Here is a 14,328-nt window from a genome sequence, read left to right as displayed (position 1 = left end):
CAGGAAGTGGTCAGACAGTACAGGGCAGGCACAGCAGCGCGTGGTAGTCTCTTTGTTACTGCTACACTCAGCAGCAGAGGTGAAAAAAAGTAGGGCTGTAGTGGGGTTTTCGCAGTTTAGCAGGGGCTCCCAGTACACCTCATAAAGTTCCCACTGGGCAGAGCACAACTCCTTTCCTCTCTGGATAGCTCGCAGCACAGCGTCCCTGCAGATATATGGGTTGTGAGGACACCAGCTCTTCGTGTCCACATCTGGTGTTAATGAATGGTGAGCCGGGTCCCTCCTGCCGGCCGCAACTCTCCCCGCGTCGCTGATCGCCACGCGCCGCACTGCGCCCCCGTGTCGATTGTTGGGGGGGAGGAGAGGGGGGGGGGAGAGGGGGTGTGCGGTGCTGTCCCTCGAATGCGGCGGGTGTCGGGTGGTGGCCGCTGCCCAGGTACCGTGTCCACACCGCGTCCCAGAGGGCACGCGCTGCTTCCGCCCAGGGTCAACAGAGGGAGCAGGGGGTGCCACACAGTCCCGGCCTTCAGGTCGTGCAAGGTTTTTCAGTGAGGGTGTGGGTGGGCCTCGATTCCAGGCCTAGTGTTTCAGACAGTAAGTTTTAGGTGGTGAGAGGCGTGGGGTGAGGGGGACCGCCTCCGGTGCTCTGGTCGCGGCGTTCCGCAGTCACTCACTGGCAATGGTCTGGTGGCACCCCATGATGGCTAGACGTCGGTCTCAAGGTGTCGCCGGTGTGTTCACACAGGTCCGTGCTCATCGGGCCGCCAGACCGTCCAGTCCCTCAAGACGCGCCTCCGCCCGGGATCTCCGCCTCCCACCGTCCTCCGCCACGAGCAACCGCTGAGATTTTCAGGTGAGGCGGGCCCAGCGGTCTGGCAAATGTCGGGCAGCAGCTCAGTCGGCCGTACAATGTCCGCCGTTAGGCCTCACCAAGGTCCGGTTGCACTGTGTGAAGGCTGCAGAGTTGGGCCCAGTTGTAGTAGCAGAGCCTCGGCCTCGCGTAGTTGAAGGCCCCAGGGGAGTCGCGACCTCGCCGGTCTCTGCCGTCCAGCATGGGCCGGTGCGGATCCCTATGTTCGATCCGCTCCGCGGCCGGTCAGTGGCTGGGTGGGAGGTAGGCGTGGGTCCGCCGCCAGCCTTCAGCTGAAAATAGGAGGATTGTACCGTATAAATTGCCCGACAGAGGGGAGCTCAAGCAGGAGCTCTACCCAAGCATGTCTTCCTTCATTGCGCTCCAAGCCACGCCCCGACATTCTATGAGTACTATGCTGAACTATATGGTAAGTAAGAACACAGTACGGAGGCGGAAATTGATTTTGGCCTGGCTCAGGAATTCAAGGGTGCCTCATTGCCTCGTCCCTCTCGGCAAAGACCCAGGCAACGATGGCCTTCCCCTAGATTGTTTTGTTACATTTGGGGATTGGCCGGCGCCCAAGTTGACTGCGCTATATAATGAGGCATTTTAATTTGGCAGGTTGCCTTCCCGGCCAGTGAAGCACCAATATTCTCCCTTCCTAAAACCTGGAAAGGTAACTGTCTACCATCCTCTCACCATTCTGAATGTGGACTATAGAATACTTTGCAAAATATTAGCCAGCAGACTGCTGCTGCAGATGTCAATGCTAATACATAGCAACCAAAATGGCTGCATACCAGGTCGCAGTATGTCTAAGAATATTAGGCGGCTATTTCAAATCATGGAGCTGCTCTTCAATGAGTGAAAGTACTTACAATCAATATGGAAACAGCATTCAACTCACTGCGTAGGCATTTCTTGCACAGAGTGCTCAGAAAATATGAACTGGAGCATAGGTTTAATAAATGGATAGCAGTACTGTACTCATCTTGTGTAGCTAGGGTATGAATAGCTGATGTGATATCGCCCCAATATCAAATCTGATTAGGAAGAGGAAGCGCTGCCTCATCTCCATCCTCTGTGCACTGGTGATGGAGTCTTATGCCACGTAGCTTAAAGCGGACGTAGGAGAGTTCCATATGAAGAGACAAATAATGTCTCCCTTTATGCAGATGATCTCAAGTTGTATATAAGGAATTCGAGAGATGATCTCCAAGCTATCACAAAAGCACTACGTGATATTGGGGGATTATTGGGGCTGAAAGTTTACTGGGGGAAGTCCTGTTTCTGCCCTCTGGGTCTTGAGGAACAAGCAGGCAGAGGAGAATAAGCCATTAGGTGGAAAGTACGTGCTTTAAATACCTTGGGGTACCGATATACCACAAAGAAACAGATCTTCTGGAAGGCTATGTAAGGTGAGCCATATGTCCCTAGGAACCCAGGTAATATTTTGGAGGAATCTGTATACTTACGGTTGCACGAAAAATACCCCTAGCCAAAATAATTGTTAGCACGGCGCCTGTTCTACTTCACAAACCTACCTCTAGTCATTCCCAGATGGTATTGCCGGGACACTTGTAGTCCACTGTGGAGCCTAATATGGCATAGAAGATGGTGTAGAATTGCACTGAGAGCTCTGGAAAAGTGATCTGGATGTAGAGGCATGGGTCCCTGCGTTCGAAATGTACTACCTTGCAGTTCAAACCCAGTGGATTGCCTGATGGTTTCCTGGGTGTAATCTCCTAGAGTTGCATGTGGAGGAATGATCAAATGGTTGTTCCCCCTTCTTGCTGCGCATTGTTGCCCTTTCCGTGTTGCCAATGTCCCTACCATATTTTGAACAAGTGGCACAACATTGCCACTGGCACACACTGCAGTATACCTGATTCAGTGCTGTATGTGCCCAGTATTCCAGTGAACATTGTGCTGGCATCATTGGGGTTGTATGGAAGTAAGGAAGTGGAAAGGTGAGTGCAGATCAGGGTAACTACAGTGGGAGATGGATTGGAAATTGGGTGCTTACACCATGTTATGTTTTAGTGGACATGACAAGCCTCTCTTCTGGGCAGTCCCTGTGCTATAGATCTGTAATTACGGGACTGTGCAAACTATGGGGCATTACAGATACGGAGCTGCAGACCCCATGACTACTTGCAAACACTTTGACTGTGGATGGAGACTAATCATCTGGATATATAGAGTATTGCTAGACCTACACTGAGTGTTTGATTTGCTCAAACGCTCCGTCCATCATCCCCTTTTGTTTCGCTTTAGACCTACGCAGCAGCCACATGAACAAGTTGGAAAACAAATTCGAAAACAATATTGGCATACTGCTCCACAATAAAGACTAGGATAACATTTTAGAATACCTCAGAAAGGTTTCTAGGAATGCCAGACTGCAATATATTCAATATATAGAGTTACATAGGGCCTCTATGACCCCACACACTCAGTTAACTATATCCAAATGGTGAAGCAAACTGCCATCACTGTCAGGCAGACCAAGCTGGCTTCTTACACTTGTTGTGGGAATGCCCTACAATATAGCAGTTCTGGTGTGAAGTTGGGGCATACATTTACAACATGAGAGAGGAGGTAAAACACAACCACATTGGCTTGTATCCTAGGCCTTGTCCCCGTCCCAAGGTGAGAAAGATTTGGCAATCGGTCCATTACCATTCAGTGGAAAGTCAGTGCAGGTCCCACATCAGACAGTGGTGCATGGCAGCTGTGAAATTCGCAGACCGTGAGAGCACATGGAGTAGGCCAGAGACCTGAGGAAATTTCATGGGAATGGTGGTAACTAGCGTTTTCCTTCACCAAAGGTATTAGGAGCAATGACAAATCTCCTTAGAAAACCCACACTAAAAACTGCGGGTTGGACGCAGGTGACCACATGGGGATTAAACTCCATACAGCTACACACCTGAGGTTGAGCTCCACTGTATGGATTTTGCTCAGACAGTTCATGTGATGCTCACCCCAGGTCTCCCTCATCCACTCTCCATACTTACTTGTGAAATGTTCAAATCTCTTCACCTCCGCCCGATTCACCAACACTGTTTCATCACTGCAAGCACCATGCACCACCCACTTGGCCCAGTTCCAGCTAAATTCGGATAGAGATTAGGCATCCCCGGTGGTTATAAATTGCATTAATGGGCCAGCATACCGTGGGAACTGGGGTTCACTTCGAACACAATAACAATATGAGCAGACCTAGTTTATATGTATGGGTAACCTACTGGGAAGCAGATTCTTGCAATACAACCTAATGCATGGATCCAACGGCCACTGTAAATTTATAACTGTTGCACAACGCCAAGTGGAATTTCTGATGTTCCCAATGAAAATGTATTATGAAATTCTATTTCATCAGCCAAAAAAAACATTTTTTATAAGAGCATTGTGAAACTTGAAACGCAAATACTGCTTCTGGACAGTCTGTTCTAAGGATGGGATGGTTCTGCGGGTCTTGGGCATTCCCTCAGGTGCAGCCGACTCATGAATTGAGGAGATCAAGCAGTCGCTGCAGGACCTCTCAAACAGAGCTTGGGCAACCTTGATGAACTAGGCATACCCAATCTCCACGAGACCTCAGAGTAATACCAGTACTACTGGAGGTACAGCTCTTGGTACAGTGATGATAGTCTTCCAGACTCCGGAATGGAGGGAGAACATTCTGAAGGAAAAATTTTGAAGAAAAAAATGACATGGGGAATACTTGGGGATTTGTATATTTTTGTTAGGTTTTTTTTTCGATCTCTTCTTTTCTCTTCCTTCCCCTTTTTGCCCTGTACAGGCCTTTGTTATACAGATGCAGTGAATTAACTGCAGATGGTTATTGAATGGGGGTTATTGTTATGCTTTTGATTCAACCCTCTTTCATATCTAACACCTTTAAACCTAAATGAAATCCCCTTGAAATGCCTATGTGTTTGTCAATGTAAAACCATTGGTTGAAAGCCATCCCAGTTGTGACTGTGCATTGGTTGAAGTGTCTTGTGTGTCTTAGAATCCTGGCAAGTGCTACCCACACTTGCCTCAATTATAAGAAATAAGTTCAATTTCTGAAGGAAAGTGGGTGGTATCTTTTTTATGTCTACCTCCGCTGCCTGAAAGTGTGCAAGGGTGTGATTGCGTGGTTGCAAGCCTGCATGGAGTATGTTCTTGCAATATTGATAGGGTAAAAATGGGTAATAGGTCAAGCTCCGGTGCCTCGATATGTTTGATGACGTTATCATTAAAGCACCTGAAATTACATCACTGTTGACTGCGTCTTGCACAAAGCATCTTCATCAATTAGTGACTGGCCAATCAGAATGCATTACATTACTTCAAACACAGATGAGTGCTGTCCTGTACAAACCAAAACTAGTTGTGCATGACAACTTCACACAATTAACAAGCATTTGCAATGCAATAGGTCCCGCATTAGGAAAGTTTGAGCTATTGGTCTTGTAAATGACAAATATTTTATTTATGTGTTGGTTTTGAAAATAGCAAAATTAATAGCTTTGTCATTTACAATGCCAATACTTTTATCTTTTGCAAATGTGACACCTATAGCATTTGTAATGCAACATCTTTTGTATTTACGTGACTTAGATGTATTGATATTACAAATAACAATGGCTTTTAATTTTTTAAAATAATTAATACTTAAATAAAAGTTATTGTAATTTATAATGGCAATAGCTTAAACTTTTGTAAATAACTTTTGTGACGATTAAGTTCAGTGTATTTTATTGTGACGAAAATCCAAGAACAGAAGTGAAATATTAACATCTTTTTTTGACATTTGTAATAATGCTTGAAACATTGAGAGAAAATATTTGAACCAGATATTGTTTAATGGTTGCACAGATTGATACTGTGGTGGCGCTGAGTGATGTTGTGGTGGCGACGAGTGATGCTGTGGCGTTCAGTGATGCAGTTGTAGCGCATAGTGATGTTGTGGTGCCCCTGAGTGATGTTGTGGTACCCCTGAGTGATGCAGTGAGTGGTGGTGCGATAGATAGAGTGAGGGCGATAGATAGCTAGAGGGAGGGCGATAGATAGCTAGAGGGAGGGCGAAAGATAGCTAGAGGGAGGACGAAAGATAGCTAGAAGGAGGGCGATAGAGTGAGGGCGATAGATAGCTAGAGGGAGGGCGAAAGATAGCTAGAGGGAGGACGAAAGATAGCTAGAGGGAGGGCGATAGATAGAGTGAGGGCGATAGATAGCTAGAGGGAGGGCGAAAGATAGCTAGAGGGAGGACTGAAGATAGCTAGAGGGAGGGCGATAGATAGAGTGAGGGCGAAAGATAGATAGAGTGAGGGCAAAAGATAGATAGATAGATAGAGTGAGGGCGAAAGATAGATAGAGTGAAGGCAAAAGATAGATAGATAGAGTAAGGGTGATAGATAGAGTGAGGGCGAAATATAGATAGAGTGAGTTCGATAGATAGCGTGAGGGCGATAGATAGCGTGAGGGCGATAGATAGATAAGAGTGAGGGAGGGAGGGCGATAGCTAGATGTAGAGTGGTAGAGTGAAGGCGGAAGAGTGGTAGAGTGAGGGTGGTTAAGTGGTAGAGTGTGGGCAGTAGAGTGAGGCCGTGAGGGTGGTAGAGTGAGGGCGGTAAAGTGGTAGAGTGGTAGAGTGAGGGCATGAGGGCGGTAGAGTAGTAGAGTGAGGGCGGTAGAGTGAGGCTGGTAGAGTGGTAGAGTGAGGGCAGTAGAGTGAGGGCGGTAGAGTGGTAGAGTGAGGGCGGTAGAGTGAGGGCGTGAGGGCGGTACAGTGGTAGAGTGAGGGCGGTAGAGTGAGAGCGGTAGAGTGGTAGAGTGAGGGCGGTAGAGGGAGGGGAGAAGAGTGAGGGGAGAAGAGTGAGGGGAGAAGAGTGAGGGCGGTAGAGTGAGGGCGGTAGAGTGAGGGCGGTAGAGTGAGGGTGATAGAGTGAGGGCGGTAGCGTGAGGGCGGTAGAGGGGTAAATTGAGGCTAGTAGAGTGAGGGCAGTAGAGTGAGGGTGGTAGAGTGAGGGCGGTAGAGTGAGGGCGTGAGGGCAGTACAGTGGTAGAGTGAGGGCAGTAGAGTGAGGGAATGAGGGCGGTAGAGTGAGGGCGGTAGAGTGGTAGAGTGAGGGCGGTAGAGTGGTAGAGTGAGGGCGGTAGAGTGGTAGAGTGAGGGCGGTAGAGTGGTAGAGTGAGGGCGGTAGAGGGGTAGAGTGAGGGCGGTAGAGTGGTAGAGTGAGGGCGGTAGAGGGGTAGAGTGAGGGCGGTAGAGGGGTAGAGTGAGGGCGGTAGAGGGGTAGAGTGAGGGCGGTAGAGGGGTAGAGTGAGGGCGGTAGAGTGGTAGAGTGAGGGCAATAGAGTGAAGGCGGTAGAGTGGTAGAGTGAGGGCGGTAGAGTGGTAGAGTGAGGGCGGTAGAGTGGTAGAGTGAGGGAGGTAGAGTGAGGCAGTAGAGTGGTAGAGAGGGCGGTAGAGCAAGGGCAGTAGAGTGGTAGAGTGAGGGCGGTAGAGTGAGGGGAGTAGAGTGAGGGGAGTAGAGTTTGGGGAGAAGAGTGAGGGCGGTAGAGTGGTAGAGTGAGGGCGGTAGAGTCATGTGAACCTTAAACCACTCAGTCTCTTGCAATAAGCTAGTCATCCAGTTTGCCAAGTCATTCCTCTACACCCCAATGCATAAAGGCATGTTCCCCCTCCCGACCAAAAACTCCAATAGGTAACTTCATGATGGTGTACTTTTTACCGGAGGTTCTATTTGACATGAGTGCATATGTTGAGTAGCAAGTGCTCTTTATTCCAAGTCCCCATAGCTAATACATAGTCTGGGGAGGCAGGTATTAGTAATTTTGAATGCATACTGTATTCATAAACTTCCATTTTGCTTATCTCTCAGCACCAGAAACCAATTAAGCACCGGCCCTCTTGCCACAGAACTCGGGCTCCACCCCCTGCCGGGCAGACATGGGCTGGAACGGTCAGCAGTGGCTTGTCTCCCATCCAGAGAAGCCCTGGCCCGCCCGCTGGGGCTGGACGGGGCAGCTCCAAAGCTGCTGTGCACGTGCTGGTGTCTGTCGGTTGACATAGTGGGCGAAAAACGATAGACTGGAATGCGGCCTGCAGCGTTTGCCAGTAGCGGAGACGCTGGCATTGCACCCATCCCCGCTGTGCATGAATCCGAGCTGGAAAGAGGCCCAGGGCGTGTGTTGATGCTGTCAGTATCCTCACATGCAGGCATAACGGAGATGAGAGGTGGCATAAGGGAAAGAGGGGCATAACGAAATGGAGGACGAGCAAAACAGGAAGGATGTTATGTTATGTTATATTAATTAATTTGTATAGCGCGACTGTTAACCGGAGGTGTCCTGGACCTGTCTGCTGTCCTTAAGGAAAAGAAAGATGCACAATCAGGAAAAAGAGTCTAGAATAACCAGGTTTTGAGCATTTTTCTGAAGGGGAGTAATTCGGTACAGCATCTCAGGTGGGCGGGGAGCTGGTTCCAGAGTTTTGCTGCCCTGACCACGAATCTCTTACCACCCCAGCAGGCTTTTTTTTACCGGTGGTACTCTTACTAATCTTTGTGCCGATGAGCGCAGAGATCTAGAAGGTGAGTACCATTGCAGTTGGTCCTGAAGATAGAGTGGACCCTGCTTCTGAAGCGATCTAAAGACAAGGCACAAAGATTTAAAATGTATCTGTTGCCGTACTGGTAACCAATGAAGTTTACGAATTTCGCTAGAGATGGAGGAGAATTTGGGTAAGCTCAAAATCAGCCTGGCTGCAGTATTCTGCAGCAGCTGTAGCCTCTGCATCAGCCTCTCTTGGGTGTTTAGATAGAGGCTGTTGCAGTAATCAAGTCTAAACATGACAAGTGCTTTAACCACCGTCTGCCGACTCTCCTTAGGCAAGAAAGGGAGAATTTTCTTGGTGGTTCTAATAGTGAACATTGTAGAAGAAACCACCGCGTTAATTTGTTTCCTTATGTCCAATCTGTCATCCAGGTAAACTCCCAAGTTCTTCACCTGTGTGGAGGGAACAGGTAGAGGACCCAGTGAGTTTGGCCAGCATTTTGGGGTCCCGATACTGATGTCATTGCCGAATAGGATGACCTCAGTTTTATCTGAGTTTAATTTCAGAAAATTGCTGGCCATCCATAGTCCAACGCTTCCATACAATCATGTAACGAGTGGCAAACCGCTCTTTCTGAGCCAGGAAGAAGGGAGACCACTATGTAAATGTAAATGTAAATGTGCTGGACTTGTAAAGCGCACAGCTGCCCGTAAGCGTCCCGGCGCTTGCTTAGGGAACCCGTCCTGGTATTCCCCTGTGAGAAACCCCGGCAGGGTGTCCACAAGGTGAAAGCCAGGCATCCCGCCGCGAGGGGCCGTAGTGGAGATTAAGCAAGCTATTGCCCAGAGTCGCAGAGTGTGACCCCGTGAGTTGAGTAGGCACCAGAGCGAGAATTGTCGAGTCCGTGGAATTTTGAGCCCTAGACCCGCCGAGACGGGGAATCGAACCCTGGTCCACGGTCGATCTCAGCTTCCGGGTCTGCCGCCTCTAACCACTGAGCCACGCTTCTCCACTCTGTGTATCGTCCACGTAAGATGTAAGCTGGAACCCGTAAGATCTTATCAATGTGGCCAGGGACGATACATACACATTGAATAGGGTTGGACTTAATGATGATCCCTGGAATGCGGTTGAGCAAAAATCTCCAAGGGCTTCTATCTGTTTACGCCCCGAAAGGAAAGATTTTAACACCTTCTAGGCAGAGTTCTTTACTCCGCAGGCTGACAAACGGTCCAACAACGACGAGTGATGAACCGTGTCAAATGCTGCAGAGAGATCAAGCATAATCATTGCTGCTTTACACCCTTGATCCAGCGTTTTCCTAATCTCATCTGTTGATTTAAGGAGAGCAGACTCTGTACTATGACCTTCCCGAAAGCCATATTGGGTACAGTTAAGCACCTCTGCCTAACTACTCAGATGTTTATTTATCCATTTCTCTAGCATTTTGACCAGAAAAGGAAGCCGAGAAATGGGCCTGAGGTTACGTGCATCTGTAGAGTCCAGGTTTGGTTTCTTTAGCAGCGGGATCAAGGAGGCTGTCTTCCAACGTGCTGGAAATACCTTCCTCCAATATCCTGTCAAAGAGGGGAGTCAGTACTGATGTAATTACCTGAGGGGTCATTTTGGCAATTTTGACAGGGCAAGGGTCATACGGGGAGCCAGATTTTAAGTTGTGCAAAAGAGTGATCGTGTCTGTATTACTCAGCAGTGGGAATTTCGTTAGTGTATCTATTTGCGAAGTTGAATTCAAATCCGTACCCGAGTCATAGGACAGATCATTATTAGCATTATTAAAAGTTGAAAAAATATCTTCAACTTTATCTAGGAAGTATTTAGCAATTTTGTCACAGAGTTCCTGACTCTCAGGTACTTTAGATGAATAGGGGTTAGCTAATTTACAAACATTTTTAAAAAGTTCCTTTGCTGAATTTTCTGCTGACTTAATTTGGGTCGCGAAGTATTCTTGCTTCGATGTCATCAACAGTTGCTTATATGCCCGTAGACAGTCTTTATGTTTAGTTTTATCCTCGGTCTTATAACTCTTCCTCCATTCCCGCTCAAAATGTTTACATAGACATTTCTGCACTTTTAAATTATGAGTATACCAAGGGGCTGGAGGGTGGGTTCTTTTACCGTCAAAAAGTTTTTTGGGGGCAAGCTTGTCGCAGGCTTTATTAAGCCAATCATTGAAGCTGGTGATAACTACATCTATCTCATCAAGTAAAGAAGGCATGGAAGATTCCAGTAGATCTGACAGTTCTTTTGCTTCAATTTTATTCCATGCGCGTGAGTAGCTGATTTTTTATGCTATTTTTTTTGTTATTCTTATTCTCTACACAAGCTATCTCAAATAGGATGGCCAAATGATCTGACCATACTACAAGGTATACATCTGTCACTGTTAGCTGTGGGTAGTTTGAGAAAATCCCATCCAATGTGTGACCCACTATGTGGGTGGCTCCTTTTACTATTTGTGGGAGATCAAGTCCAATCATGAGGTCGAGTAACTCCTTTGTGTCTAAATCTGCAGGGTCTTCCAGATGGAAATTGAAGTCACCCAGAATGGAGAAGGATCTATCACTTATACCTTCCTCCATCAGATTGCACACTAAATCAATGAAGGCTTTCCTTGGTCCTGGTGCCCGATATAACAGAACTCCTCTAAAATTCTCCTTGTGAGGGAGGGAGAGAGAGAAGCTAAAGGCTTCACAACCCCCTTTAGTAATTGTTTTAAACATTGTTTTAATGGAGTCATGATAGATTATTGCCAACCCCCCACCTTTCTTACCCTGCCTGTTGACTGTATGGCATAGGAAGCCAGGAGGTGATGCTTTAACTATATCCGGACCGGATGCATCATCCGCTCAGGCTTCAGTAATAAAGGTCACTTTAGCCCCTGAATCTTCTATCAGGGCAGCGCATTCCATACTATGTTTGATCAAAGATCGCCATTTATGAGGATACCTTTGATAGTCTGAGTCGAGTTGGTCCTCCAAACACCTGTTTCCTTGCCTGTTTTATTCTTTACTTTACTGAACATGGGGTTTGGAAGGATAGTCTTACAATGTGTGCAATATTTTGGGTTGTCTATCACATTTTCATGTAACGAGAGACAGGAGCAATCAGTGCTTCTAGCCACATTATTAAGCCATAAGAGCTCGTCTTTTGTATAGATGATAGTGGATGGATTATCTGTTCTGATGAGAGAAGGGCTGAGTTAGACAGAGGGCAACAGAAAGAGACATGGGAAGAGGAGACACATCTGGAAAGATGAGGGGGAGGGGGGGTTAGAGAGATGTGTGCGAGAAAAGATGACGGGAAACAGAGGGAAAGAGGGAGGATGGTAGAAAGGAGGAGTCGAGGGAGACATGAGCGCCTGGAGAGGGGCACGAGGGGCACGGGAAGAGGAGACGAGGGGTCAGAGAGAAGTTAAAAGTAAAATTAGAGATAGGGTGAGGGTGGGAAAAGAGGGTGAGGGTGGGAAGAGAGGGTGAGTGGGGGGAGGGCGAAGGAGACGCTGAGATGAGGGGGCACAGATTGGGTGAGGGATATCAGTAGAGTCAGAGAGACAACGAAGGATACAGTAAAGTGGTCGGACAGACCACAAAGGGGCTGAGAGATGGAAAGCGAGGAGGGGAGACATTTTTTTTATTTTATTGAATGCATTTCTATATAGCGCAGACTTTACCCACAGGTGTCAGAGCACATCACTGTAGAACCTAGTATGTTACATGAGGAGACAAGATCGCGAGAGAGACCGATGAGGGGACACAAACTAAAGGAGACAAAAAAGTAGGTGGATGGTAGAAGAAGAGACACGGTTTAAGAGGGGCAAAGACAGACAGACACAGGGGGATGGGGTGATGGAGACATGGAAAGGGGGCGGGTGATTAAGGGACACAGTGTTGGAATGCGGCCTGCTGCGTTTGCCAGTAGCGGAGACGCTGGCATTGCACCCATCCCCGCTGTGCATGAATCCGAGCTGGAAAGAGGCCGAGGGCGCGTGTTGATGCTGTCAGTATCCTCACGTGCAGGCATAATGGAGATGAGAGGTGGCATAAGGGAAAGAGGGGCATAACGAAATGGAGGGCGCGCAAAACAGGAAGGATGAGAGTAGCGCTGAGTGAGACAGAGGGCAACAGAAAGAGACATGGGAGGGGGAGACACTTCTGAGAAGATGAGGGGGAGGGGGGTAGAGAGATGCGTGCAAGAAAAGATGACGAGAAACAGAGGTAAAGAGGGAGGATGGTAGAAAGGAGGAGTCGAAGGAGACATGAGCGCCTGGAGAGGGGCGGCGAGGCAAACATGCACGAGGGGCACGGGAAGAGGAGACGAGGGGTCAGAGAGAAGTTAAAAGTAAAATTAGAGATAGGGTGAGGGTGGGGGCCAGGGTGGGAAGAGAGGGTGAGTGGGGGAGGGCGAAGGAGACGCTGAGATGAGGGTGCACAGATTGAGAGAAAGAGAGACAACGAAGGACAAATTAAAGTGGCCGCAAAATGAAATTAAAAGCGGCCGGGAAATGCAAGCGGCCGGGAAATGCGCATTCCTTTCTACTGTGAAGCAGGGATGTAAGGGATGTAATTAGGGGGGAGGAGAAGTGAGGCCGAGCGGGAGGGAAGCGCTGGCTCTCGGCATTGCGTGGGCGGGGCGCGGGTCTCTTTGAAGTGAAGCTCTCGGAGGCAGGCGGCTCGGGGAGCAAATGGCAAGCGCGTGCACGAGCACATGCACTCGACGTAATTTGCCTGGTGGTTTCAGAGCTTGGTTTGCCCTCTATACTCTCGTCCAATTATAGCTTGCGCGATTAATAGGACGAGACCTAAAAATCTAGTTGCACAGTGAATCAAGACGCCATTAAACCATATTGTCGGTTCAATAAGCATAAAATGACTTAATTACACTTAAACTGATTACTGATTTTTTTAAAGGCTCAGTGAATTGTAATAGTTGTGGAAGTGAGAAGTTGTGGCAACTGTGAAGGACAGTAAATAGGGTTGGGTACTTCAGGAAATGGGAATGATCCACAATTAAATGTACCTCTTGCATCTTTTTTTGTTCGTACACGGATTTGCTACTGTATTACGTCAGTTGTTTGGATTTCTCTGTATGAGACCATGTGCTCTGCCCTGGAATACCTTTTAGTTGTCTCCCGTTAATATGACCACACACAACTCCATGTGAAAGAGCAAAGCTATGTATGTTTGCAGCTGGTTCACAAAGTCTTTTTTACCCACCACTTCACAGGCAGCTCCTCAGTTGATAATGAAGCGATACTGCAGGGACATGCCAGCAATGCAAGTCTTCTTTAGGAAATTTGTGCCAATACCGCTTATGGGTGAGTTAAAAAAATTAGAGCATGACTGAAAATATAGCTATTTGCAGCAGAGCATTACTTTCTTATCCTAGTACATTTTCATTCTCCCGTTTTTGCATTCTTAAACATTAACCAAATAAGTATGATTATTTATTTACAAATTAGAAACTGTCAGGACATCAGTGACTTGATCTACAAAAGCTTACCAGTAAGTGCTTGACAAAGTGCTATCCTAAAATATGTGAGTGTTGTAGATTTTAAATATTGAGGGGGAATATTAGCATGGAAGGTTGTAGGTTTATTTACTCCTGTTGTAGAAGGAGTTATTTTGGTACTATTCGTGAAGTTTGGATTTACCTTATGGTTTGGCATTACAACTATTTCAAAGATACTAGGGCCAGTTCACAAAATCATTTGTGAGTATGTGAAGTAGTACTACAACAGTGTTATTTTACTGACTCTTACATTCTAAGTGGAAGTAGGGCTAAACACTAAAAACAAAAGGTCCCTTTGGGCTCTCTTTTTATGCACACATCACACATATACCCTTCTCAATCTTACCACACTCTAATAGCACCAGTTAGAATCCAAGAATAAAATGTAGAA

The 14,328-nt window shown here is 47.4% G+C and overlaps 1 protein-coding gene across 1 annotated transcript in view; it reads left to right on the top strand.

The window, feature by feature from the left end:
• SFXN4 (sideroflexin 4) overlaps positions 1-14,328 on the top strand; it is a 138,745-nt gene that overhangs the window by 70,485 nt on the left and 53,932 nt on the right. The window contains exon 10 of the mRNA XM_086922928.1: positions 13,653-13,743. Coding sequence (XP_086779054.1) covers positions 13,653-13,743 — 91 coding nt within the window. The remainder of the gene's footprint in view (positions 1-13,652; positions 13,744-14,328) is intronic.

Source organism: Lissotriton vulgaris, chromosome 5 (assembly GCF_964263255.1).
Source record: "Lissotriton vulgaris chromosome 5, aLisVul1.2, whole genome shotgun sequence".
NCBI classification, from domain to species: Eukaryota; Metazoa; Chordata; class Amphibia; order Caudata; family Salamandridae; genus Lissotriton; species Lissotriton vulgaris.
This window is presented reverse-complemented; position numbering and strand designations above follow the sequence as displayed.